Raw genomic sequence first — 26788 nt, 5'->3', positions numbered from 1 at the left:
ACGTACTTAATGCTTTAGAAATACTCAACGCTGTACAATGATTATGAATTTTATAAGATCGATAGTACCGCCCTCAAACCTAGTTACATTTCGAAAATTGAATTTGTTGATAGAAAACACAAATAAAAAAATACTTAAGCCATGTGACTACTGTATTTTAAAGATCTATTATCGCTAGCTATACCTAATAAAATGTACTTGGCTAGGAGACTGCTATTCTAAGTTCAAAAATAAGATAGAACTACTTAAAACATAAAATTATTCAACTACATAACGAGACATCTTTTGATAGCTCCAAACCTTTGCTTTTACAATGCAATGAATCGATTAAACTTCGAACCGTGCTATAGAAGCGCGATTTATAATAAATGCAAAAAGAGTTTGCATAGGTGATGCAACCGTCTGCAGAAAATGGCTTTTAAATATTGCAATAGTGCACTTAACGTTGACGTCTTGTCAGTTGCCTCACTTGTTATCTATACACATTGTACTTGTCTTCCATTTGTGTCTATTAATAAAAAAACACACCGTTTTTTTAATGCAAAATGCATGTGTTTGCATTAATTAGAATCTTTACTTAACGATTACTGCATTGTTTAAAGATAAGAATGACATTAAATCGTAATAATATAATGATATGGTGTTGTAGAGTTGTACTAAAGGTTTGTTTTTTTATTGTTTTAGTCTGTCGTCCATAATTAGTGCAGAAATTATATATTTTCAATTAATGTATGATACCAACCATTTAATTATACAGTAAGCCGGTCTGAAGGTTCCGTACAAATAGGCTAAAGAAAAACAAACCGACTGGGTGGTACATAAATAAATTTGTGGCCGACCACAAATTGATTTGTCACCCAATAAATGTATGGACGTGCTGTTGTTGAACCTCGATTTTTATTATCATTATTTTTTATTATAGCAGCAACCGAAACACATCATCTGTGAAAAAATCAAATGGCTAGGCTACCATGATTTATAAGATACAGCTTGGTGACACACAGCGGAGCGTAAGTAAAAGATAGGTACCGTTTTTACCTTTTAGATACGAAACACTAAAACGACATTTATTATTTTGAAACACTTTTAATAACACTGTAAAAGTTCTTGGTTACTCTTATTAGCATTCACATATTCAAAAACCGTTTGAATCCCAGTTAAGTCAATCAAATCAAATATACTGGAATAACAAACTTATCTTAGAAGTTGATAAACGAAATGGAGATGTATCGTAAATACGCTGAGTTTTAGAGAGTTTGTGCAAGTTTTCAATTAATATCAATTACTTTATTTTAAATTAATTTTCGCCGGGTGTGTAACTGAATAGCGAGATCCATAATCAAATGATATGAAAGTGCTGTAGAGTAAAAAATAAATAAATCTTTGATTTATGAACTTTGAGTTAATTAGTAAAAAAGATTAACTGGCAACTTGTCTCTAACGACTGTAACCCTAAGAAGAGAACTAATTTCCTGTATTTTCTGAAAACTTAAAGCTAATTCTTTTTTTCTATCGTAAACAAAATGCAATCACTAAACATAAAATAATACAACCAATTAACCAGAATTTTTCTTACAATTATTTATCTACCCAATCCAAGCGAATATTTTTCAGTCTACTGAGCTTTATTTTCGGACGAAATCCTACTCCTACTTTTGGTTAATACGCATCACTAATCGTCACAAAAAATATCTTTGTTATGCTAACATATCATCACTATCCTCATAATCCGATAACTGTCCATACAACACCCACGCGCACAATGGACCTTTTAAGCAGGGGTCGAAAAATTACGCAATCTGTTCAGGGGTTAACAATTTGGCACGAGTAGGCGGCAAGCTCGCGTTTGTCACATACACTGCATTATTGTCACCACATAATCCAAAATGATTGCTTCTTGCGTGGGTGGAGATAATCCTAATTAAAGCTACGAATACTTCGGCGCCCAAAGAGTATATCACCAGTTCATTGTGGAAGGGAGATACAACTATATTCCTTGTACTGTGCCGTCTTTCTCTAAGATAATATAAACCCTCATTACATATATCTAAACATAAAGATATCGTATTTACTCAAATAGCTGTCATATATAACATGGTTGGTGACAGCCTTAATGTATTAAAGTTCACTTTGCCTTTGTAATGACAAGAACAGATTTCTGGAAGTTAGCGAAACCTAAGTTTGTTTTAAAGTGTCATAATTTATTAATGCGTCATATTGTTTATTTAACATTTGTAATCACTGTTGTTGTTTGTGGAAATTTGTTGTTGATTTTGTTAATCCATTTTGTTTAATGATGGTATTTGATCATTTAAGTTGTATTTTACGTGACACTGAACATTTTACGTTAAAATGATCAATATCTAAATCTAAATAAACTATTCGGTCTTGTGCCTAAGAAAATGTTCTTCCATCACGTTTATGACCGTACGGAATGTAGCTTAGACTCGATTTTTTTATTGTTGTTTTAATGGCTACGTCATCTATGAAAATTTTAACTGTCTAGACTTTAATCGTCTAAGTTCATGATACACAAGCGAATTAGACGGACATACAGCCTTACCTTAGTAAACGAATCCCTTTGAGTATGAATTCTACTTATAAGCTTGACGTTCCAAAAACTAGTCAAAAACAACCTCTTTTAATTTGAGCTAGCCCTAACAGACAGACTGACGCTGCAGAGTTATACATAATACAGATAAAACACATAGATACAAACCATAATAATGTACATCTTTATTGACAAGGTAAACATTATAATTACACCTTTACCATACTTTCATCTAAACACAGATATAAATTACTTAATGTAATCAGGTATTCTGATAAGGCTAACAACCGTCTTCTATTTGTTTTTTACTTCGACAAGCAATTTGCGTTTCATTTACAAATTAATTTTGTATTTAATTAAGCTTCCGTGCAGTGTTTCTCGTAATTGTAACAATGTTTGAGACTGCAATTTTTTCTAGATCATTTATTTTGTTTCTTTAGGTAGGTATGTTTTATATAAAAGTCCATTGCTTAGTTGTTTAGTTGATTTCTTATTTTAAATAAATAGTGAATTTGCGCTGTTGGCTATTAATTAAAACTGGTCAAGTGCGTGTTGGACTCGCGACACTAATAGTCTTTACAAAAAGGACTAAGAAAATCTTAAAAAAATTGCCATCCATCACAGTTATGACCTCACCAATTTACCTTTGGTTGATCTGTCACATAGGCAACAGGTATTCAATATGTAGGTAGGTATGTGAAAAATACAACTATCTAAATAGGTTCCTAAGATTCAGCCCCGTCACAGACGAACAGAAGACGGCGCATTAAAACTAAAGTTCCGTTTTTATCGTTTTGTTACTGAATAGCCAAGTTCTAATTAATGTTCATATTCAGAGTTATGGGATGAAAAACGTAGTAAATCCTACCAAAGATTTCTCTTAAGACTAGATAAGTATGTTCCTTAGTAGATAATCTTAACACCTTATTATACCAAATGCCGTGAAATATCCATCAGGCGCTGAACCTGATAAAGATAAAAAAACATAAATGGTGACATTCAGTTTTTTGGTTTTCAGTCTGTTTGTAACACTACCACATTATCAGTTTTGCCTGAACTATACCACAGATAGACTGACAGAACTTAAAGAACTTAAAGACCTAAATATCACGATATATTTTTAAAACTCTATTTTTTATGAGAATAATCTTATGAGAAATAGAAATGATTCTCAATACTCAATTATTTATTGCGTTCCATAGTGTACATGAAGGTCTTAAAAATATAATAATTCAGAGCCATTATTCTCCCCAATTTTCTCGTAATACCTACCTGTATAATTACGTGCGAGAACGTGCCTGAAGAACATATGATACATCTGTGCCTGAAGAACACATCTAGAAAGATAAAAAATATGTGGGTACGGTTACTATGAATGTAATAAAAAATATCGTAGGATTTAATATAATATAAATCGTAGGCCGCCTACACACGGCTATTAACACAGTTTTCGTGAAAAACGCACCGCAATGACGTGTCACTTTGTGCCACTATGAAAAACTTTTTGCTTGGAAACGAACATTTAGTCATTGATAGTGAGGTCACCCATCCAATCAGCGTTAACCTTTCAGAAGTAACTTACAACTTTTGTTCAGGAAATGCGTAGGCAAAGGATACGACGGTGTAATATTTTAGCATTTTTCTTCACTTGTATAGAGTTCTATGAAAAACTGATCATGTTTATGGACCACGATAGCCGGATAAGCAGAAATATTGCTTCTAAAACCATTTCATATTTTCCCTCTGATACTATTTCACTTATCGGTAATACGAGTATATTTCGGTGGTTCGTATCAATGTTATTTTTATCTGTTAAGAATTTAGTAAAAAAAGTAGTTGTACGTTTTTAATTCACTTAACTTTTCTTGATAAAAGTTAAAACTACTTCATACTGTCTGCACTGTTTTATATATGTTGGCATATGAAAGCTTGCTTTAAAGATTAAGTAATCCATGCACGCATGAATAAGGTGATAGTGTGATAAGTGAAATGTCTAAAATGCGCCTCGCTAACCAAGGATAAGTAGCCAAGAAAATAATTTCTTTGTATCTGTACGTCAAACTTGGACAAATACAATATAAACTTAATGTAAATACACATAATTATATGGCTATTACGAGGCAGATGTGACGGTATTTTACGATATAACATTCTTAGCGAAAACGTGTTGATGTTACATTTTATGATCGAGATAAATTCACTTGAATAGTAAGCGCCGTTTTTCCTGCTAGTTCATAAATAATGTTATACAAAAATGGGAATCGAATATCGATCTACGATTTTAATTATTAAAATCAGAGCGTACAAGTGTCAAACGATTTTCAAATTCGTTTACACGCCGTCGTTCTATAAATAATCAAAACGGGAACGTTCACAATATTTGTCAACGAAAAACAAATAATAGATAGTGATAAATCTACGCGTGCTGCAAACAGATAACACTCTACTCTAGAATTTATACCGACAACTCGTTTTACTATTACAATTAAAATGTACATTCAATTTGAGACTAAAAATATTTTAAATTCCGTTTCATTTTGGAAAAATAAGGATAGGAATATATTGTCGAAATAATTTTAAACTATTCAAAGTTTTTTTTTTATAATTTCAAGTTTCGTGTATACAGTGTTAAAATAAGTTGGTATTATATTATAAATTTTATACGGAAGTAGCACGTGTGTTAAAGTAGTGAGCGCAGTAGAGGGTGCGCAGTAAAGCAGCCGAGCCTTATAAAGGGATGGGGATACGCGTTCCATTCACAAGTTACGCGACGTCCACGTCACAGCAAAGTTGGGAGTAACACAGCCGGTCCCAACTTCAGTTGCGTTGCCGAATTTTTTATTTCGTGAAGTGATCATTTGTGTATCGACAATGAAAGCGTTTTTGTATATTCTGGCTGTTGTATTCGCTGGTGACTGCGTCAATTCGCTGTTTTTGCCGGTAAGTACTTTTCTTTTGAAAATAACTTTTTAAAGCGATTTCAAACATTTTTTTTTTCAAAACAAACATTGACCAAAAAAGGAGAGAAACATTTAATGGAACAATTTACACCGGAGACCAGAGGAACACCAATTTAATAATCAGGGAGTTTTATTTTTTCATAAACTATGTAACGTACTTTAAAGGTTTTTTTAATCAGTGCTTTTAGTAATCAAATAAATAATAAAATAAATTATTCTAGTAAGGGACATATATTTTGTATAATTTGCACTTAACTGCTTAATAAGTACATTAAGCAATATATTACAACTTTTTACGACTTCTACTTAACTTTGCCGAATTTAGGGTAACAGTCACACTTAACTGTTTTATATTTTATAAAACAATAACCGTTATAATAACTATTTATTACCTTAACATATTCGTATCGTTTACGCCCATTTTAGAAATTCTTCTAAACTTTTTTCATTATTGCAACGAGCAAAACTGTTCGGCGTATTTTTATATGTGAATTTTAAAATCATCTTTACAAAAATATGCTAAAAACCATGTTTTAAAATTAAAATTCATACAGAACCAAAATTGATCAAGTAGTTTTTACGAAAAATAGTTATATTCCTTATTTGATGCCGAAACCACAGCTACGAAAAACTTGAAACACAATATTCTCAAATTTATCAAGCGTATTATTTTTAAGGGTATTCAATAAAACGTTATTAAGCACTTTACAAACGACCAACAAAAAGCACAGATTTATAAAATATTTACAGAAAAATGTTTGAGTTTATTTATTAAATCATCTCATTATAATTCCGTCGGGCCTCTGTAGCATTATATAAAAACCTTTATACCGACAGTTTGAATATTACATCAACAGTATTAAGCAAAGGAGGACCTTTATACAGCCTAATTTGTGTTCTGAGTGATACTGACCGACAGAGACTAACTTATTTGATTGATTCGGACCATCATCTAACCTCCGTAAGCTTTTTAACTCGCATCTCAAAAATCGGGATTACTTATGACAGTTACGGCAAAAAGGTTTTGATGTTGAAGTAACTCTTTTCATGAAAGTTCTGGCGTTTATTTCCAGTTCATTGTATAGTATTCTTTTCATTTTTGTATACAATGAATAGTGCCAAATACAAATAAAAGCGTTTTCAATGTGATTATTTCTTTTCTACGAAATTTTCATTAGCTAATGAAATTCTATTTATAGATAAGTAAGCAATATGAGTTTGGTTTCGAAGCATGTATGACAGTAAGACGATATTCCATAGCTTATAACTATTAAAAAAAATTGTTGTCTTTTCAATTAAGATTTCATAAATAACACAAATTGATAATTAAGCTTCCACCTGTGATAAAAATTGCTCAATAAAAAAATATTTGATATACAGTTTTCCTCAAATTATTAGGACAATTGTTTCACTATACATATCAATAATTATCAGTTGAAAGCCAAAAGCTATAAATTTCGGTAACAAATTGGGTCCAAATAAGTCGACTAGACGAATACATATTGAATGTTTACGCGTCCCATATATTCACCAGCAAATACCATTAGTACAAAATTAGTGTTCACCCATCAGACTCTGTACCATGTCCTCTTACAGTAATATCAATGCAGTTGTAGAAAAGAGATGGCGCTCCACACTGTGTAGTGCACTATCCTGCTCTGACAACTGCAATCATATTACATAGGTGTTGGCCTGCCCTCTGAAGTACGGTGCACTGAACACATCCTGTTTATTACAGTCGTTCGTCTATTTAACAACCCTAACATTATTACATTGAAAGGTCAGCTGCGGTTTGATGAAAACATTATTTTCCCTTATTAAACGAGAGCCATATGAACATGACCCCTTTAGCATTAGTATGGACAGTTTTATCCCGTTTGCTTCATTTGTTTTCGGTCGGCAAGGCAATATGTTTTAAATTAAAAGTGGATTGGTAAAACGGTTTGGTGGTGACGCTGACATTTTTACGAAAAACAAATTAAATGAGATTATAGATATTCGTTTTCGAATAGTTTGATACGTGCGTAGTTTCGTAAACATAATATTGTAAAAATTGTACTGTCTATATTTATTTTTAAAAAAGAGTAACTTATGGAGTTTTTTGCTGGTTCTTCTCCATAAGAGTGACACTTTGGAACCGCGCCACTAGAACCATCACCATCATCGTTTTGAAAGAGCCTGGAAAACGGCCTACTTGTAATAAAACCTTTTGATTTTGAGTCGTAGCTTGTTTTCACGGAAAGTATATTTTGCAAAATTATGAAAAAGGATTTTTTTCCATCGTCATATTTTGAGAATCGTGCTGGATTTTAAGTTCGAATTTTGTATGTGGGATATCTTAACGATATAAAAGATCATAAAAAAATACAACTCAACATAAAAAAATATGTATTACAATAAAAAAAATGTAATGTAAAATGTATTGTACACAAGAGCGTATTTATTTTGTTCGTAAAAAAAAAATAATGAATCATGCAAACTTACAGATATTTAAAAGAAAAATATCCAACTTAAATTATTCTCATCATTCATAATTTACTACGTAAAGGGTGCTTTAAAGCTTCAAAGTAGGTTAATAGCTTAGTTAATGTTAATTTATTTCAGAGCTATGTCAAAAGATAACGTCATAATGTCCCCTTGACTGTCCCTTACAATTTGGGCAAATTAGACTTACAAGAATAAAAGAAAAGATTAAAAAAATATTTTATTTCAAATCTTAGATTCAATATCCCTTGTCCAATAAGTAAAGCTTAGTTTATAAAACACAACACGTAGCCCCAATTGGGTCGCAATTGTCAAAGTATTGAATACAAAATAAAATACCATCGATTTATCTTCACCCAAAATGATGGTCCCTGAGGGACACCCAAAATGTTTAGTTGAAAGGTGAATGGCATAGTTAAGGATGGAAATAATGAGCTGATAGTGTTTGAGTATACTCCAGCGTGTATCGACACCACTTCGTCCAGACTTCGTTAGTCAGACAATCTCAAGCATGGATCTCTTGCCTTACGATAAACAAGCTTTGTTTTACGTTCCTCTGAAATTTACACGGAACATCGTAGGAGTAAAGAAGTAATGTTATATCAGCTCATGTTATGTTATACATAACGATGTTTTATAATTGTGATATAACGACCTGAGCAAACAAAATGCAGCTGTTTAATTAGAGAATTAGTCACATGAAATACTAGCTTTCTAGCCCTTTCTTGCTTGAATGGATGTCAATTATAGCTGCAAAAACATAGGCCCTCTTAAAAGTAGTGATATAAAAGTAGCCTATGTGATATAATTAATTCAAGTCAGTTCATACAAAGATTTCGTTGAAGCCATTAGGGCGCAAAGAGATAATAAACAGAGGCACAAACATAGTCTAATTAATACTTTTGCATTTACAATATTAGACCAATACCTTTTTTTTCAATGAAGAGTGAGAGGTAGTTAGATAAAATTGATCAACTAGATCCACTAGAGATTTAAAGGCACGTTGTCGACCATAAAATTGAACTAGGAACCTTTCACAAACTCGATCGAGAGGGAATAACACAACAAATACGATTTTTATGACAGTTGAGTTAGATTGCACGACCGTACACTACTATAGAGAAAATTCTAGAAAGAAAGGTCTTATAATAAATGACTTGTATTATACAGCTACCAAACATCACCAACAAATGTTTTGGCAAATTAACTAGCTCCTGGTTAATCAAACTTTCTGTCTAAATCACTGTTAGCAAATTAACAGAAATAGTACTCTTGGGCTTTAGCAGCAACGCAATATATTAACCAAGACTTTCTGGTATTTTTCTTAGAAAGAAATGATTTGCAGGATCAAGACTACGGTAATCAATCGAAACAAGCTTATGGATAATCCATTTCGTAAGATCCACACAAATCAGCAAAGCGGTTTATGGTTTCAGTTTTTTTATTTGGAATAAAATTTGGTTGCTTTAAAAATGTATCGAATTTTTGGTCCGGATTTAAGTCTGAATGCAAAAATATTATTTAAAAAAAGCAGATTTTGTTTGACAAGTTCCTTGTTCTGAGTAATGAAAAATTAAATTAAAGACAAATAGTTTTAAGAGCTTGGGTTATGATTGACCTCTCCATATGGACACGTAATATGAATATATACGTATATGGAAGACAAACCAAGTAAGTTTGCAAGTGAACTAGAGTATTTGATGATATCCGGCTAGTTCGTCAAGTTCGTGATTGAAACAGAACTTTGGATTTAATGAATATGAGTTTTGTAACAATTGAAACCGTTCATAAGTAATTTTAGACAACAGTTTCATGTTTCAAATCCATCACCTAAGCAACCTTCAAGAATTAAGTATTGTCAATCCATATTCATAACGACATTCCAAAATTAATTACGAGGTCTGACTAATTTAGTATTTCCTTTTTTGGATTGATCAGCGGTTCAAAACCGATGGAAGCATGACAAAAAACATATTAATCAAATAAAAACGCACACCTAACAGAAAAAAGAGTTCCTGTGTTAAATTGTCACATGATAATTCACATAATTATTTTATGGTGTACATTTTTGGTCAGATTTTTCGTAAGTATTTATGAAACATGTTCTTAGCGTACTTAAGCCATTTCTGTACAAGTGTTTCAGGGTATATTAATCATGTTTGTCACATAAGTAGCGGAAGCATTATACGTTAAGAAGCACTTACTTTTTTATGGATAATCCCCCTTCTCCTTGTTCCTACTGTGAACATCAGGGTTGTACATTTCGGGCCGAATGTTTATACGAAAACAAAATATTATGTGACTAAATGTTGTAAGTCAATGAACTAGACATGCAGATAAAATAAATCCTTACATATTATAAAACAAAGTCCCTCGCCGCGTCTGTCTGTCTGTCTGTTCGCGATAAACTAGAAAAGTACTGAACGGATTTTTATGCGGTTTTCAACGATTGATAGAGCAATTCTTGAGGAAGGTTTTAGTGTATAATAAGTTTAGGTTTTGTGTAAACTGACGATATTACAGCGATATTAGTTAAACATGTCGGAAAAAATTAAGCCATTCGAGAGCTTTCATCGAGAACGCTGCCAAAACCTTTCGAGTTACAACAAAACAATGTATGGCAAGTTTGTACCTCTTTAATAGATCTACAAAAAAGTCCGCGGTGGTATATGTCTATCTTCCAAGGATAACCCACAATAACCATTTTTATGTGTTTTCTTAATACAGTAAAATTATTGGTTACTTACGAACCTCTTTTTAACAATACAGTATTAATCCTTATCCAACTAAATAAGTTAGATATATTATGCATGTAATATAGAACAAATTGCCTTTTACACTACGCCAAAAACGTAAATAGGTAATGAGTTATCGTAATATTAAAATCTCCGCGCGAGAAATTAAAAATCGATGAAACGTAGCAAAGATATCGTTGGCATCTATATACTAATTGTACTATATATATACTAATTACTATGTATATACTATGTATGTGCTATGTTTATACTAATTGTTTGTTTGAAAGCGCTAATCTCAGAAACTACTGGTTCAAATTGAAAAAATATTTTTGTGTTGAATATACCATTAATCGAGGGAGGTTTTAGGCTTTATGTATATCATCACGCTGCGACCAATAGGAGCGAAGAAAAAGTCATAACTTATATCTTCTAACCACGCAGACGAAGTCGCGGGCAACAGCTAGTATCTACTTAAAGTTTTACTTAAATACGAATGGTCAGATGGATATAATATAATATGTTCGTTATACAATCACGCTACAAAGGATGAAAAAACTAGATAACAGTAGACAAGTGTTTTTTTAACCCCCGACGGACAACCGATTTGGATTATGTTTTTATATTTAATTTACATAATATATAATTTTTCCAAGTAGTAATTGAATTAAGGTGCAACTTCTTTGGCGAAACCCATCGTCTGGAATGAATGCACTGATACAAAGATACGAAATCTTGATATTGTACTTTACTGCTTTGCATTACAGACACTTTTTATGCGAAACACTCATCCTTGACTACTTGCTCTATTACAGACTTGTGTAGCTTCATTTTATATCCCTCGGTGGTTGTAAAGTCGATTATTTCCAATAACCAGGTGTATCCACGATTTACGAGGATGTATAACGCGCTCAAGAAACATGCTCATCTCATAAAATTACCATATTTATTGAATATTTATTCGGGGTATAAAATTTCTTTGACGCCTACACATTTCGCTAGGAAGTCACCTATTAATCATGCATTGAGTCTAATATACTGAGACATGTCTACGTGTTAAAATAGATTTAATCATCTTTGTTGGGTAATCCGCAATCGTTTAATACTTTTTTGAAGATTTTTGGATAATTGAATACTTGGAAATTTTTAAATAATTGGATGCCTACAAATACCATGAAAATATGTCATACATAAAAACTGACACATTTTTTTGTCGGAACAATTTTTATTAGAGACAAAAATGGTACGTCAAAAGGTTTCAAACCTTTTCATATAAATTAAGGTTTTATTTTTATGAAATACCAATCTCTTTTTTTTGCAAAATATGTCGTTCATTACCCGACATTTTTTTGAAAAATAATGTGGATCATCAGATGACAGATACGGTTTGTTTTCTTAAAATCTCTCCTAAAATCTTCCTGTTATTGCAAACTAACACTACATTCGGTTCCATAAATTAGTCTTCATTGTACCAGTAAACAAAACAAATTTCAAATAGCTTTTCATTGATACTATGGCGCCATTTCAAGTTGCTCACAATTTAATGAATTCCACAGGTAATTCAGAATTGTTAGCGAACAAATATTTGGTGTAGGTTAGCACCTATTTGTTCGGGTCAAGCCGCAGTTTGTGTTGTCATTGTGTGTTGCCTATAGTTTGAAACTAGTTTGGTCATACTAATTTTAGATTAGGTCTAGTTTTGAACTAATATGTAATGTGACTTTAAATGAACAAAATTTTGACTAAAATAATATAAATAGTTCGTAGGATAGAATATAACTGACTGAAAACGTGACTTGAATTTTCGTGTGACATTAATTAACATTTACCGACAAATGACGTTATTAGTCCAATTTCCAATTTTTTATCGAATTAATAAATTAAAAATGCGTCTTCCTACCTATTTGACGGAGCAGTCAGACTTTCTTGTTGATTTCCCTATTTCATTCCATTTTGAAGTAACAAGTAACGGGCGTTTTTTAAGTATGCCTCTAGTAGAGTTGGAAGTTATTCCAACTAATTTCTATACTATAATAGTTCAACTGTTGAATATTACATTCTTTCTCTTTAGTTCATTACATTTGAGTTAGTTGGAGAAAATTGTAGCTTGTCTAAACGCCCTGGTCCTGGTCCTTGAGGGATCTTGTATGAGGTATAATGTCGGACCGTCCTTTTTTGCAGTTCACTGTCTGACTTTCATCAAAATTATCTCAGCAGTTTAGGCGTAAAAGGATTACAGAGTTACACGTTCATATTTTATGTTAGTATGGTTTACACGTGCCTCTATAGGCGAAATTTGTTGTAATAATATTATGTTTGTATCTTGAGTTCATTAACTATTAATTAACATGCCCTTCATAATTATATTATGACACTGAATTAGGAAATCCTTATATTTCCACTTAGTTTATGTGTATATTGCTTAATTTTATTAAATGGATATATACATAGTACCAATGTAATATCAACGTTCATTAATTGAAACTAAACTGATTTTAGTACATATTTGCTTTTGTTTTATAGTTTTATTTCTCTCAATAATAATACGATTTACAGTAACAAAAATCAGTCTAATAGCATAGAATATAAAGAAAACGAAAAAACGAAACCTAATTTTGTAACCTAACCTTAATAATTTTAAAACTCTTTATTATACAATAATAAAAACAAATTTTAATGGGCATTAGTTATATAATATTATTTATCGCAATAAACATCTTAAAGGGCAACAACAGATGGATATCAAGTTATCAGAACGGCAGTTACTTAAAGGAATTATAGAAAATAATTAAACTAAATATAAACAAAAATACAAAATACCTTTAGATCTTTATTTATGAGGAATTACAAGATAAAATTACTTAATTGCCTGTAGTTCTCTATTTACACAAACTTTGCGAACTTGGAAGTTACTTGATACGTCTCAGTTACCTTGTATTACTGACAGCGAGATTAAAGCTGACAATTATTTACTGAATTGGGCATTTCGTTTAGTTAAAGTTTTTTTTTTCAATTAATTCAAATAAACGATGTTGAGTTGATATTGGGGACATTTTCTAAAGAAATTGACAGTGTTATTGGATACTTTTTCGTATTAGTGCAAGATATACAATTACAAACGACGTTTATGTCTGTTCCGTTTTTTGGGAGTGTAGAGTGGGATTTATCTTTACGATTAACTACTAGGAATGTTATCTTTATATTTTTTTGTTTTCACAAACTTTCATTTTATGCAGACTCAGAACAGGCTCACAAAAATGTTATTTATATACTTGGATCGAACTCGCGACATGTCGCGAACAGTGGGATTGGCGTAGTGACTTATGCCACTCGACTGTCCGTGCAGTCAATGCAGATCGTGCAGTTTTACAATAGAACAGTTGCCATTGTACTTGATAACGAAGTACACTGCGCGAAGCACCGTCTTGCTTTATAATTCATAGTAAACGGGCAAATCAACTTTAATCCACTTCTTTAACAATCTTATATCCTGTTTTAATATGTGTTATTCAATAAAACCACAACAAAATAATTTACGTTTTTATACTAGCAATATTAAGAACGAAATAAAATGAGATAAAATAAAAAGGATTCAGAGAATATTAAAGGTGAGAAACAAATGGTATTGTCTCATGAAACTAAGAGAAGATTGCTTTGAAACTTTTGCTTAAAACAATGTAACTTTGCCTTAAAAGGAATTCTGTGAATCAAATACGTGTTTTATTGCAGAAAACACTATTCAATCGTGAGTTATACTCTTGATCCTGAAGGTTCCGTATAAAAAGGGTAAAGAAATACCGATTTACCCATCAAATTTATAATCACATAGTTTTTTTTTTCAAATACTTTTATGGTTTTACATTACAGTTCAAAAGATACCTCTTGGTGATAGAAAGTGGTGTGTTAGTAGGCGTTTTTTCAATCCTTTACGGATTCCTACTACAAAACAAAATACTGAAAATTCACCTTACTAAACATTGTATCGAATAGCAATTGGATTAAACGTTTTAAATTGCTTAAGTTTATTTGATCAAGTTTTTATTTCTTTTATCGTGTCTCCTTTTCGAAGTGAAACAAAACTTACGCCTACGACCGAAAGCATTTTGGAAGTATGTAAGTACTAGCTTTTGCCCGTGACTTTCGTTCGCGTGGAACAGTGACTTCCGGCAGATTTTTGGTTTTACTCACATAGTTCCCGATCTCGCGGGATTTTTGAGAAGTTCCCGCTCCCGCAGGATTTTTGGGATAAAACTATCCTATGTCCTTTCTCGAGTTCCAAACTATGTCTGAACCAAATTTCATCCAAATCGGTTCAGTAGTTTAGGCGTGACGGAAAGACAGATAGACAGAGTTATTATCGCATTTTTAGCATGGGTAGTTTTGCCCGCGACTTCGTCCGTAAATTTACTTTGAGCAGAAAGTTTTTAACCCACTGCAAAAAAAGGAGGAGGTTCTCAATTTAGAACTTACGAAACAGGACCAATCCACATAAACGACCATACAACCGACAATACAATTTTACCACGACGGTACCGAAGCGCTCGGCCGATACCCAACCAAATGCGTGTAACAAAACCATAGCGCGATCTATTTCGATCCCAACGCCATCTATCGACCATAGTGACAACTCGGATTATTTATCTATACTCCGTTCGGGCATTTTCTTTGTACTAAAAGTAGTATTATATTTTTTATATGTTATTTCATTATTTTTTTCATACCTTTTTACTATTTATTTACTTTTTTCCGATGAATTAAAACAACATGAACCGAACTCGTGTAACGATCGACACCATTGCGCGTAGTACTAATAGAATTATGAGAATTATCTATACTCCGTTAGAGCATTTTCTTTGTAGTAAAACTTTTATTATATTAATATTATTTTTTTTACACCTTTTTACTGTTTATTTACATTTTTCTGATGGATTTTCCGATGAATTAAAACAATAACATGAACCGAACACGTGTAATGACACCATTGCGCGATTAACGCCATCTATCTACGGAGCATAGGAACAGCTCGACATTTGACCAATAGATGGCACTATTATATAGTATGTCCGTAATAAATTTTATTTTTTATTTTTATTTTTTGTAATAAAAACTATCCTATGTCCTTTCTCAAGTTTCAAACTATGTCTGTACCAAATTTCACACAAATCGGTTCAGTAGTTTAGGCGTGAAGAAAAGACAGACAGACAGACAGAAAGACAGACAGACAGACAGACAGAGTTACTTTCGCATTTATAATATTAGTTTGGATTTCTGTGCAAAGTCTTGACGAAAGAGAATTGTTGTAAGTTTTAAATAAGTCTGTCTTTCATTGTTTGTCTGCAATAGTACTACTTACATAAGGACCTTACCGAATAGGCTTGTATCACTTTAGTTATGGAAACCTGAAGTACAAAAACTTACCCTTTTGTTAAGAATATGTGACGAATGTTTTTATGTTTCTTTTGTATTTTATTGCCAGGCAATCAAAGGTTGTTAAACCAAGTGATTGTCAAATATACAAAATGGTTCATCACCAAAAGAAAAGGTAAAAATTTGAATAATAAGCGTTCATGAATTAAGTTATTTTGGAATACAGAGAATCAGAAATAATATAAACCTAGACTAACAATTTTCAAATCTAAATTCCAATGATTATTGTCATTCAAGATATATTATTTCTTTCAACACGTCTAGCAGCTTTCAGTTGCCATGACAACTCGAAACTCTAACTTTCATCTTATGTCATAAGTTTTGATGCAAATCGTCTGGAGTTAGAGAACTGTTGAGGATATGACGAGGATCGCCGGAATTCAGTCACTTTGCAAACTCGCAACTTTAATAATATTTCAGTCTTAATATCACGTTATTTCCTCATTTCAGTTTCGGATTGCGTTGTAGTCTTACTCAAGAACTTAAAACTTAGTTAATACGTTCCTAAAAGTTTTAACCCACTCTTTCTGTAATGCAAAAATGAAACAACTCATTTTTAGTTATCATTGTTTTGACCTCATCTAATGTAATCCTAATTTTTGTCATTAACACATTCACATTCTCATGAAATACCCTCCGTGATATTTGTCACCTGTATGATGATAAAACTCGAATTCACTTAATTCAAGTGATACCTAGTTTATCTTTTACTGATTTTTCGACTGTTCTTATCATTTTTTTCGGTACCGACTGAATAGTATTATGAACTAATTTAATAAATTAATGTACATGTTCAAATATAAACACTTAATAGCCGAACTATCCATGTTAATCCAAACCAAAAGCTCCATTAATTTTAATTAGTCTAAAGTATTGACGAGAGTACTTTCGTTTCGCTAATGCAGTTGAATGTCATGTCATAAACATTTTGTCGCTTCCACAAGCAAATTAACGCGCCAATACCTCCGGCCTTTAACACTAGAATTAAAATTTAATAACGCGGACAAATGGCTGAATTAACAACGTTTTTACGTAGAAGAAATGAAAATGTCAAACAAATTGTTTTCTTAATTAATCATAATTACGCAAAAAACTGAATGTAAAGGACAGTTCGTTCTGAACGTAAAATAAGATGTTTTTGTTTTAATGGTATAATAATTAAAGTTTTGTATCTTTTGAGGATTTGCAAACAATTTAAGGTAACTAATAAAAAAAAATTCAGGTTTTTAGTCCGTGACAGGCAAATGAAATGGTCAAATTTTGCTAGTAATCTACAAAAAAAATAAGTAGGTCTGTCTGTATTAAAATACTACACTACACTGCTAAAACTATTAAACAATAGGTATTAGTTAAAATAATCATCCTATAAATACATTGAGACTGAAATTCGACACTATGATATTCATATTGCGAAACATTTTTTTTAGTTTCTATTTTCAACTCATAAGCAAACAAAAGAATATCCAGTTATAAAAATATCGCGTTCCAACGTTTGTTTGCTATAGAATCAAATGTATAACTGGACCTACAAAAAGCATTGAAATAAAAGCAGTTTGAAATATGAATAAAAGAAAAAAGACAATCGCAATGTGTCGGGTCTCCAAAGTCCTGAAACCTAATACCTCTTCTAAAGAGAATTTCTTATGACAGTGAAAGGGAGACATTGCTCTACAGCGTTTAGTACTCTTTCTCGCTTCCTCAATATAAACAATCTCATTTAAAGAGTTGGTAGTCGATCTCTTGGGAGAATACGTGAAATCAAATTTACATGATTTCTGCCATTCAATGCCAGTTTTCTGATGGAATCTTGACTTTTGGTCAATTTGTAACATCAATCGAAAGGGTTCGAATAAACTTGTTTTATGGGAAAATCCTTTTAACTGACATGGATATGTCATGAAAAAAGATTACCATTTCTGCGAAAGCGTTTTTCTATACTCAAAAAAATAACTGTACTTTATTCTTAACCATCTATACTATTAATATTATTGTTGAGAATGAAAAACTTCTCATCTTTTTGGTGATAAAAGTTTCCATGCTCGTCCCATAATTTATTTCTACACTTAATTTCTTATACTTTCTTGTCTTAATTAAACTTTTTAAATTAAATCAAATGCTCATTAATATCATCCCACACATTCAGTTCATACATTCTATTTGTTCTAATTAAAACTCCTTTGTAAATTTCTAACGACTTTAGTGCAAGTAAAATGTGCTAAGCTATTTATTGTAGGAAACTAGAGGATTTACTAGTAATACCGCAGGAAAAGCTTTAATTAAAACATTATAAAGGCGAAGTTGCTGGACGGTTTGGAACAAACTTCATACATACTTAAGTTGCAAGGTACATAGAAGAAGTTCTATTACGGTAACAGCACCTTGTTGGCTTAGCTATTTAATAACATCGATATAACTCTAATATTAGATTATTAGAGTTTAACTTTTACTTGTCGAACGAATCGAGGTACAGGATGAAATTAATAAACAGCCGAATTAGTTTTAAGCATCAGTCTGTAGGTTTATCTGACAGAATCGCTTTCTGATTGAACTGAGAACGAGTTGATTTTTCGAAAAAAGTTCAATCGACAGCTAAGGACTTTGATAATAAGGGATCACTGCTCAATCTTGTTTGGTAAGATAGTACGATTTTAGAGCCAAATCCAACACGAATCAAAATCTGGAACTGTTTCTATTTTTTATTTTTAAGATATTGTTTTCTCGCTTTACGTTAATCGTAATAAATTGGTGTACTCGTGAATAAATCAATTTTCACATAAACACTGAATTAAGTGCCGTTCGAAACTATTATGAAACTTATTCAAACTGCATTAAAACTAGTTGTATCTATTAGCGTGACGTCGGTCGTGAAATTTGCCGCTTGTCAGGAATCATGTATAAACTAATAAACCTTGCAGGGCATGTGACGGCAGTGGCCTTGCAAAACAGCCTCAACTATTATAGGGGTTCCGTTGAGTTTATTAGATGCTATCGCTATGTTTATGTTAACATTGTGTAAATAAAATGCGTCAAATTTATTTTGTTTTTGTAAGGGAGAGTATATTCAAATATTTGTGTCTAATATTGTTTATATGTCAAACTGCAGTTCTTAGTCATTTCATGAAAAACAGAAGACATGGGAGGTTTATTTCTTAACTTGAGGATGGTGGACTATGTCAGCGTTGGTTATCACGTTTGGGAAATCATGTTATGGTGTAGGATTGTCATTCTCTTTCGACAACACTTATGACGCGACTTTGACTGTTTAGTCTCAAAAGCGTGTTGATTTGCAACGTCTTCCAAAGTCCTCGCATACATCCTAGGTTTAGTAGACAACAGCAAAGGTGAAACGGTGTAGATTCTATTTTCTTCATCTCAAAGAAATGATCCTTGTTTACACGCTATGGTCTTTTCCTACTACTTGACCTACTTTTTGTATAATTTAGTCGAAGTGAGGTAAACGAACTCTGATAAAACGATACATGTAAGGGTCCCTAAATTGAAACCACCCTTAAATCGCATAGGGAATACTGGGGAATGGCATCCCAAATTAAGTGTACCCAATTCACTTAACGGTTCTAAATATAGCCTCCTCAAGTCCAGATCAATTAAATGAACTTAATCTAAATTGTGCCAAATGGCCAGTTTTTCTCCGAAATGACAAGGGTAAATGTCAGTCCGAAATTCGGTCACGTATATCCGTGACTTGGCATTGCCGCCAGGCTGAATCATTGCAGGCTTGTCAACCTGCGGCGTGTTCCAAATCATCCATGTCCATCATTCCCGAACAACGGATCACGAGATGATTTAGTAATAGTAGAATATTCTAGTCTAATTCAGTCCCTGACTCTGAATCTACCGCAAATGCGGCTTTTCTCTTTAATAATATATGGATGAAATTCGCACAACACTTATTCTTTACCAATAAAAACTTCACGTTAAATCGAGATCAGTGCTTTATTGAACTCATTATGAAACTAACTCCATTATTTGCTCGCATTAGGCCTCAATTTACAACGTATTCCTTTTTTCACTAACAATTTCGTATAAACCCACACTTCATCGTTTTCGTAGAAGGCAAACAAAAAGTCTACCTGCCTTTGATATAAAAGTATTCGGGGGATATTTGAGTTTGACGGAGCGCTGTCAATTTCAATCTCACGACTTTTATATAAAGAATGACTAAAATGGAATACCGAATAGATCGATTCACTTTACTCCTTTGTTTTATAACTTGAAATTTGACTGTCACAAGGCACACGCTGTTTATATCATGTTCTTTGAGGTTTTTAGTGTTATACTTAGGTACCTATATAACGGTACGTGTGATATTGATAGTTTATATTTTATGTATTAAAAATATTTATTTTGTTTGGTAATTTTATCTGCTAATTCCCTTATTTACATTGCTTAGTAAATAAATAAATGAGAATAATTAAACATATTTCAACAGCACCCAATATCATTTTAAATACCGTATCCATGCTTGAAAAGGACGGCCTTCCATGTGCAATATCGAGATCTAATTAAGTTGTTGTAAAATCAATTTATTAGGAGGGAGAACATTGTTTACATTATTAGGCAATTTACTATTAAAAAAAAATCTTAAGTTTACACATACACTTAAACATTTTGAAAAAAATATTGTTTAGCTGTGTCTCCCACAGTTCTTTTTTGGCAAGCCAATTAAACCTCATGGAAACCCAGAACAGATGGTTTTATCTCAATAACCAATAGATAATACTCAGAATAAAATCCTCGACTTCATGCGAATTCTAAGTGTAACCGAATAAGCGCTTTTCCAAGAACCATTTTTCTTTATCCTCATAGCTAATTTAATATTATTCGTAAATTTATGATATTGGCATAAGTATGTCATAGTAGACAGTCCTATTATAAGATTAGAACATATTTTCTGCGGCAAACTGTATACCTATAGACAGTAATTTTAGACGTTGTAAAGTAGGTTTTTTATTTCTAGCTGATAAAGTAAACACTGAAATAACTACATTGTGAATATTGGATTATACTTTACTTGTGTTGTTTGTTTGTCGTTCCGGTTGCATTTTTGCAACTCAATTTTTAGGCACTTCCCTATAAGCTAGCAGACCGAAGTTTTCAGGGTAGCTTCAAACTCTATGACAATGCAATTTACCATTATAAAAACGGCATGGCCGTTTTTATAAAATATTAATGGAGTGACATTTAAAAACGTATTTTTAATCTATTACTTGTTTTAAATACATAAATCCTATGGATAAATTGCAGGTCAGTTTGTTCTGTGTGATGTTCTAGTAATATCATATGACTTCATTGTTAAAATAGATTAAAGTTATGATAGAGTTAACAATCATTTAGTTACGTTGTTGTTACTGAAATGAAAGCATGAAAGCAACTTAATATTTTAATACTATGAAAACTAGTGGAGCTGGAATTCATAACTTTTGTGATGTTATAATGACTCCCTCAACCTTGACATGAAACTATAATTCTAGTTGAAACAAATTTAGGTCTCTCGTCGAGATTCTGTTGTATTATTCAAAAAGATCTGAATTTAAGCGCCAGCTACAAACCAAAAACACTCTGTAAATAAAAAATGACCATTTCTGTTACACCTGGTGCATACTCAGTTTTATAAAATTTAAAATTGATCGCATTTACTTAAATCAGAATTTGCGTGAAATTTAGTCGACGTCATTTAATATCTTTTTACATGATAACCTCATTAATTTATATATTTTTTTTTAATTAATTCAATAAATATCACGTAAATCGAAACCAAGGGTAAAAGTTTCTTTTTTTTAATATTTTCAAGAAAAGACATGACATTAGATTTTAATAGTTAGGCAATAGATAGAAATACAATATATAGTTCTACAAAACATCTATCACGTTACCCTATTTATTACATATAGTTGTCAAATACATCGCATGCGTTGTGGACTTGAAAAGATTTCTCCTGAGACCGTTTGTGTGAAATTCACGTACTAAAGTCGTAAGTACGGGTAGAATACATTCAAAATCACTCAGAGATGAAGTTTTATCTTGAATTATGAGTGGCAATTGTGTGGACTCTCCCCGAATTAGGGCATGCTTCCATAACTCTAAGCTCCCTTATTACTAAATTTATTTTTATTATATTTTATTTATAAGAATAACATATTTTGTGCAGTCATTTCATCCTCGTTTTGTCGTATATAATCTCACCCTTAGGTATTTCAAAGGTGTAGGTTCAAAATTATATTTTGTAACTGTTAAGGTTATCTTTCACTTACTATAAAACTTCAAGAACATGGGTAAACCCAAGGGGTACGCTAAACTAGTACCGGATAAAACCACCGGAACGCAGTAGAAACTTATCCCTAACTTATGTATACAATATAAGATTGAATACATTTTATGAAAATAATCCTGATCATTATTTAATTTCCTCATTATTGTCTCATACTACGGCAAGAAGAACTCTTTTCTTGTGATTAATCTACTAAGGTCCAAAAAAATATCCTTTATTACCACAGTATTATGATAATAATTTAGTGATTATTGTTTTACGGTATAAAAATGATAGCAATGAAGTCCCTTTGGGAGTTGTGTTATACCACTACGTAGAAAGCTCCAAGGCAAACCATTAGGTGTTAATTACTATGGTCATGCGAATATTAATTAATAATTAGGGGCAGTAGTGACATTCGTACTGGTAACATATTTAGCTCAATGCCACTCTGACGGCGAAACAGTGCGTCTAATTGATATTAATGTAATGAAGACTTCTGAAACTTGTATAAACATCACAGTAACTAGCGTCACGTTAGAGTTTTTAAAGTAATTTTAATATAATGTTGCATTCCATATTTTGATCTTTGAAACCGAAAATGCTAATTTAAAAAACATTAAGTATGAATTCATCTAAATGGAAAATAGCTAAAAGAGACGCAACAAAAACCCTTAAAAAGAGTTCTGTAATAATTTTATTAATCTATTGCTTTTCTTTGCAAACAGGGCAGAGACTATGGCCAGAGGAGTTCGGCATCAGCGCTGTCAAGATTTTCCAGAATAAGGCGCCTGCCACGACCAACGCACCGGGTCATAAATCCCGAAGAAGGTAGGTCTTATATCAGGACTTTTTGTACTTATCCACTAACAAGGGTACAATAGAATAAAATAATAAAAATCTCGGAACATATTTACAGATGAGGTGATTCGGATTTCAGTAACTCTATTTATTCTCTACCTCTTGACGGACATCCACATTTTCTGGGACAAAGGTTTTTGGGAATGGTCAAAATTATTTTCCTCTCATCTCTATGAAAGCATCACAGACCAAAACGTCTGTCAGACGATGACAGTGAGAGCAATGTTCTTTATAGAAAACATTGTCATAAATGTTATGCATGCATCGCAATGTACCTACTTCTATTATTATTATAAGTTTAAAACTTTCAATGTATGTAATTTTAACGCTAGAAAATGAATTCACTGAATTTGGCGGTAAAAGTGTCTACACAAAGGGCTAACGATCCCTAAAAATATAATAAAAATCATTTCACACAACTTTTAGATTAAACATCGTTTCAGAAAAACGAAAATTCATAAAAGAATAATGAAGAGCTTTAACCAAACGTGGTAAAAGAATTTATGCGAGAAAAATAAGCTTAAAATTACTTCTAATGAAAACCAGCTCAGTAAACTACCTATGTCAGCCCTTTATAATGAATTCCTTTTAACCTTCTTTCATGCATAATTTTGGCTACCTCTGTTCAGTCAAGGGTGGCAGTTGGCGGGCAGTTTACTTAACCTTGCAATCAAAGTTGATGGTATATTCGCATAATGCGATTATTGCCAGAAAAATGTCGGTCCCTCCACATTGTATTTGTGTGCAAGTTGAGAGCATGCCCGAGACACAATGCCTTAAACGATTAACTCAGCCATCGAAGATGAAAAGCGAACGATTTTACCATTATTGACTAGAGTGGCTAAACCAGGGAAAAGCTATTTCACGATACTAAAAACGTTTTTCCTTTTATAAACTGAGTGTTTTCTTGCAGATTGCTTCTTGGTGACGTCAGAGGAAGGGGAGCTATTTTTTAAGTCGCCGTCCGATGATCCCGTTGTATGCGGCATCTACATGATAGCTGAGCCAGACAAGAGGATCGAAGTCATCTTCAACTACATCGATGTTCCTTGTGAGAACGGAGGACTGGTCGCGGTAAATATCAAAAACAAAGACCTGAAGCAATTGTTACATAAAATTAAACGAGTTTTACAATTTCATTTAGTAAAAATACGCGAGAGTAAACTTCATCCAATAATGTAATAACTCTCGCAGTTAGCTTGCCTGCCAGTTAATTGAATTATTGTTCTACTTTTTTCCTTTTTTGATTACCTGTGATATTTACCAACAAGCCAGCATTTTTTAAACTGGTACAGATAAATTAGGTTAAAGAGTAGGTAATAAGTTATTTTTACAACATAACTCCGTAAAATTGACACTTTGACACCTTCCATAATCATCATCAATTTTATGTATGACGTCACATGAGTAAAGGGTTTTCACTTTACACCACATTAATTTTACTGGCATTTCCCACGGGATCCTTCTTTACAAGATTTGCAAGGCCATAAAATGTATTAAATTAATATGTCGCGCCCTTACCAAGTAATACTGAGATGATGTAATAAAGATATGAGACCGTAATGCTTCGGTAGTAAGAAGTTATTTTATAAGGGAGTGAAGTTGCTAAGGAAACTTTAATTGAATTTTTCGCGGGATGTGGACGCCAGCATTATTTATATCTAGACCGTGGCTTAGCCAAGTTTAGCTCATCTTGGATCTAGTTTATTAGTGTTAAAGGAAATTGAACAAAGTTAAAGTTTGTGGAATGTCATGGATAATATTCCTGTGAAGTAAAATTACTACCTAGTTAGCACGACCTGTTTATTTGAATTTGAGCTCTATGAGGGTTTATTAATTAGGAAACCTTTGGAGTTAATTTAGTATTCATATCTAAAGATCTTGTTAGAAGTAAACTAGTAGGTATATTATTATTTTCGACGAGATCAAACAAGTGTTTTGCTTTGCAACTTTACTTTGCGAGTTTCTATTACTACAAGCAGACTTTATGTGTACATGTCCATTAAAATTTATACCGATCAACATTTTTCAGTGTTATTGGCTCCTTTCTTATCCTAGTCTTAAGTAACATTTCCCAAATACTAAGAATTACCTTCCCCAGTGGGTGGACGGCTGGGAGCTGAATGGACAAGTGTGGCCAGCAGACGCGTGGAACGACGACCGACTGGTAGAGTCCTGCGACCGCCGACCCAGTCGCAAGCTGGTGTCGTCACAGAACGCAGCCCTCGTGCAGTACAGAGTGCCTGCCAGGGGAAAAGGCTTTTCAGTCATTATAAGACACTTGAAGAATACTAAGCGTGAGTACTTGATATTTTTCTAATATATATTATGTAGAGATAGATGAAACAGGTATAAACATAGGTAACAGTAAAGAATGATATGAATATGTAGATAATATTGACGTATTAATTTATTGAAAAGTATTTTTTAAGGTTAAAGAAAATAAAATTACGTGCCATCTGCGTTATTGCCGTTTCAACCTACATTAGTCTTCACATTATCAAAGTTGACAATAAGATGAAAAATCTTAGGTATATACCGTAATCACGTCATTTTAGTATCCATAGTCATCAAAAGATTATGTTCGTATTATTATAAGAATAACGCGTCATAACGATTACATCAGATGTGTGGTAGTAAGCAATGAATGCCCCCTACCACCATATTCAAGAGCATCGTTAAAAATAACTACCCAATGTTTTATACATAGTGAAGACAATTCCCGTGCCAATAGAAAAAAAAATATCGAACAAATATTACTGACAAAACGAAATTCTACATAATGATGTTTCTAGATAATGATGTTTTTAATCACTTATATGTTTTCCTGGCAAATACTCTTCGATAAAATAAAAAAAGGTTTAAGGCTATTGAAAGCTTGATACTAACGTTAAACCCTACTTACGTTCAGTAATCCCACTGACATCGTTACTAATTAAGTCGGATCTACCTCTTACAAAGGGATGAGATGTTATTTATTTAAGTATCTACCTGTTTTTTCTTGGGGTTAATAATTTATTAATTGCGCGGGCAAAAAACGAGTGTTTATTATTGAAGTCGTAAAATGTTTAATTTTATGAATGAATAAGATCTCCCATCTATGTATATAAAGTTGTAGTTTAAATGTATTGGTTAACCTGGTCTTAAATGTACATTCGTTGAATACTAAACATATATTCAGATTCCACGTTGCTGTCGTTGCTGATATGACTTCATCCGCATCAGCTCAAACCCGATATAAGATACATGTGCAACGTATGTTAAATTCAACTTGTCTTGCAAGTAAGGGATATTAGTTTTCAAGTCTCGCTGTTTCAAAGTTGCTGTTTCATACAAGTTTTCTTATAAACCAGCAACGTGGCTTTCTTACCAGCCAGGCTTTCTTAAAACCAATTTCGATTAACTATTGAAACTTGCTTTTAAAAATAGAATCTTATGCAACAGTGTTACAAGTTTAAAGTGAATTTTAGAGTTTTAAAAATAGTTGAATATTGAAAAATTT

At 32.4% G+C, this 26788-nt stretch overlaps 1 protein-coding gene across 1 annotated transcript in view; it reads left to right on the top strand.

Moving 5' to 3' along the window:
- Positions 1 to 5087: 5087 nt before the first annotated feature.
- Positions 5088 to 26788, top strand: part of LOC113500614 (corticotropin-releasing factor-binding protein) — a 31055-nt gene continuing 9354 nt past the window's right edge. The window contains exons 1-4 of the mRNA XM_026881466.1: positions 5088 to 5491; positions 23154 to 23256; positions 24200 to 24360; positions 25388 to 25583. Coding sequence (XP_026737267.1) covers positions 5423 to 5491; positions 23154 to 23256; positions 24200 to 24360; positions 25388 to 25583 — 529 coding nt within the window. The 5' untranslated portion in view covers positions 5088 to 5422. The remainder of the gene's footprint in view (positions 5492 to 23153; positions 23257 to 24199; positions 24361 to 25387; positions 25584 to 26788) is intronic.

This window comes from Trichoplusia ni, chromosome 14 (assembly GCF_003590095.1).
Source record: "Trichoplusia ni isolate ovarian cell line Hi5 chromosome 14, tn1, whole genome shotgun sequence".
Taxonomy (NCBI): domain Eukaryota; kingdom Metazoa; phylum Arthropoda; class Insecta; order Lepidoptera; family Noctuidae; genus Trichoplusia; species Trichoplusia ni.
Note: the sequence above shows the minus strand (reverse complement) of the source record. Positions and strands in the feature narration are given on the sequence as shown.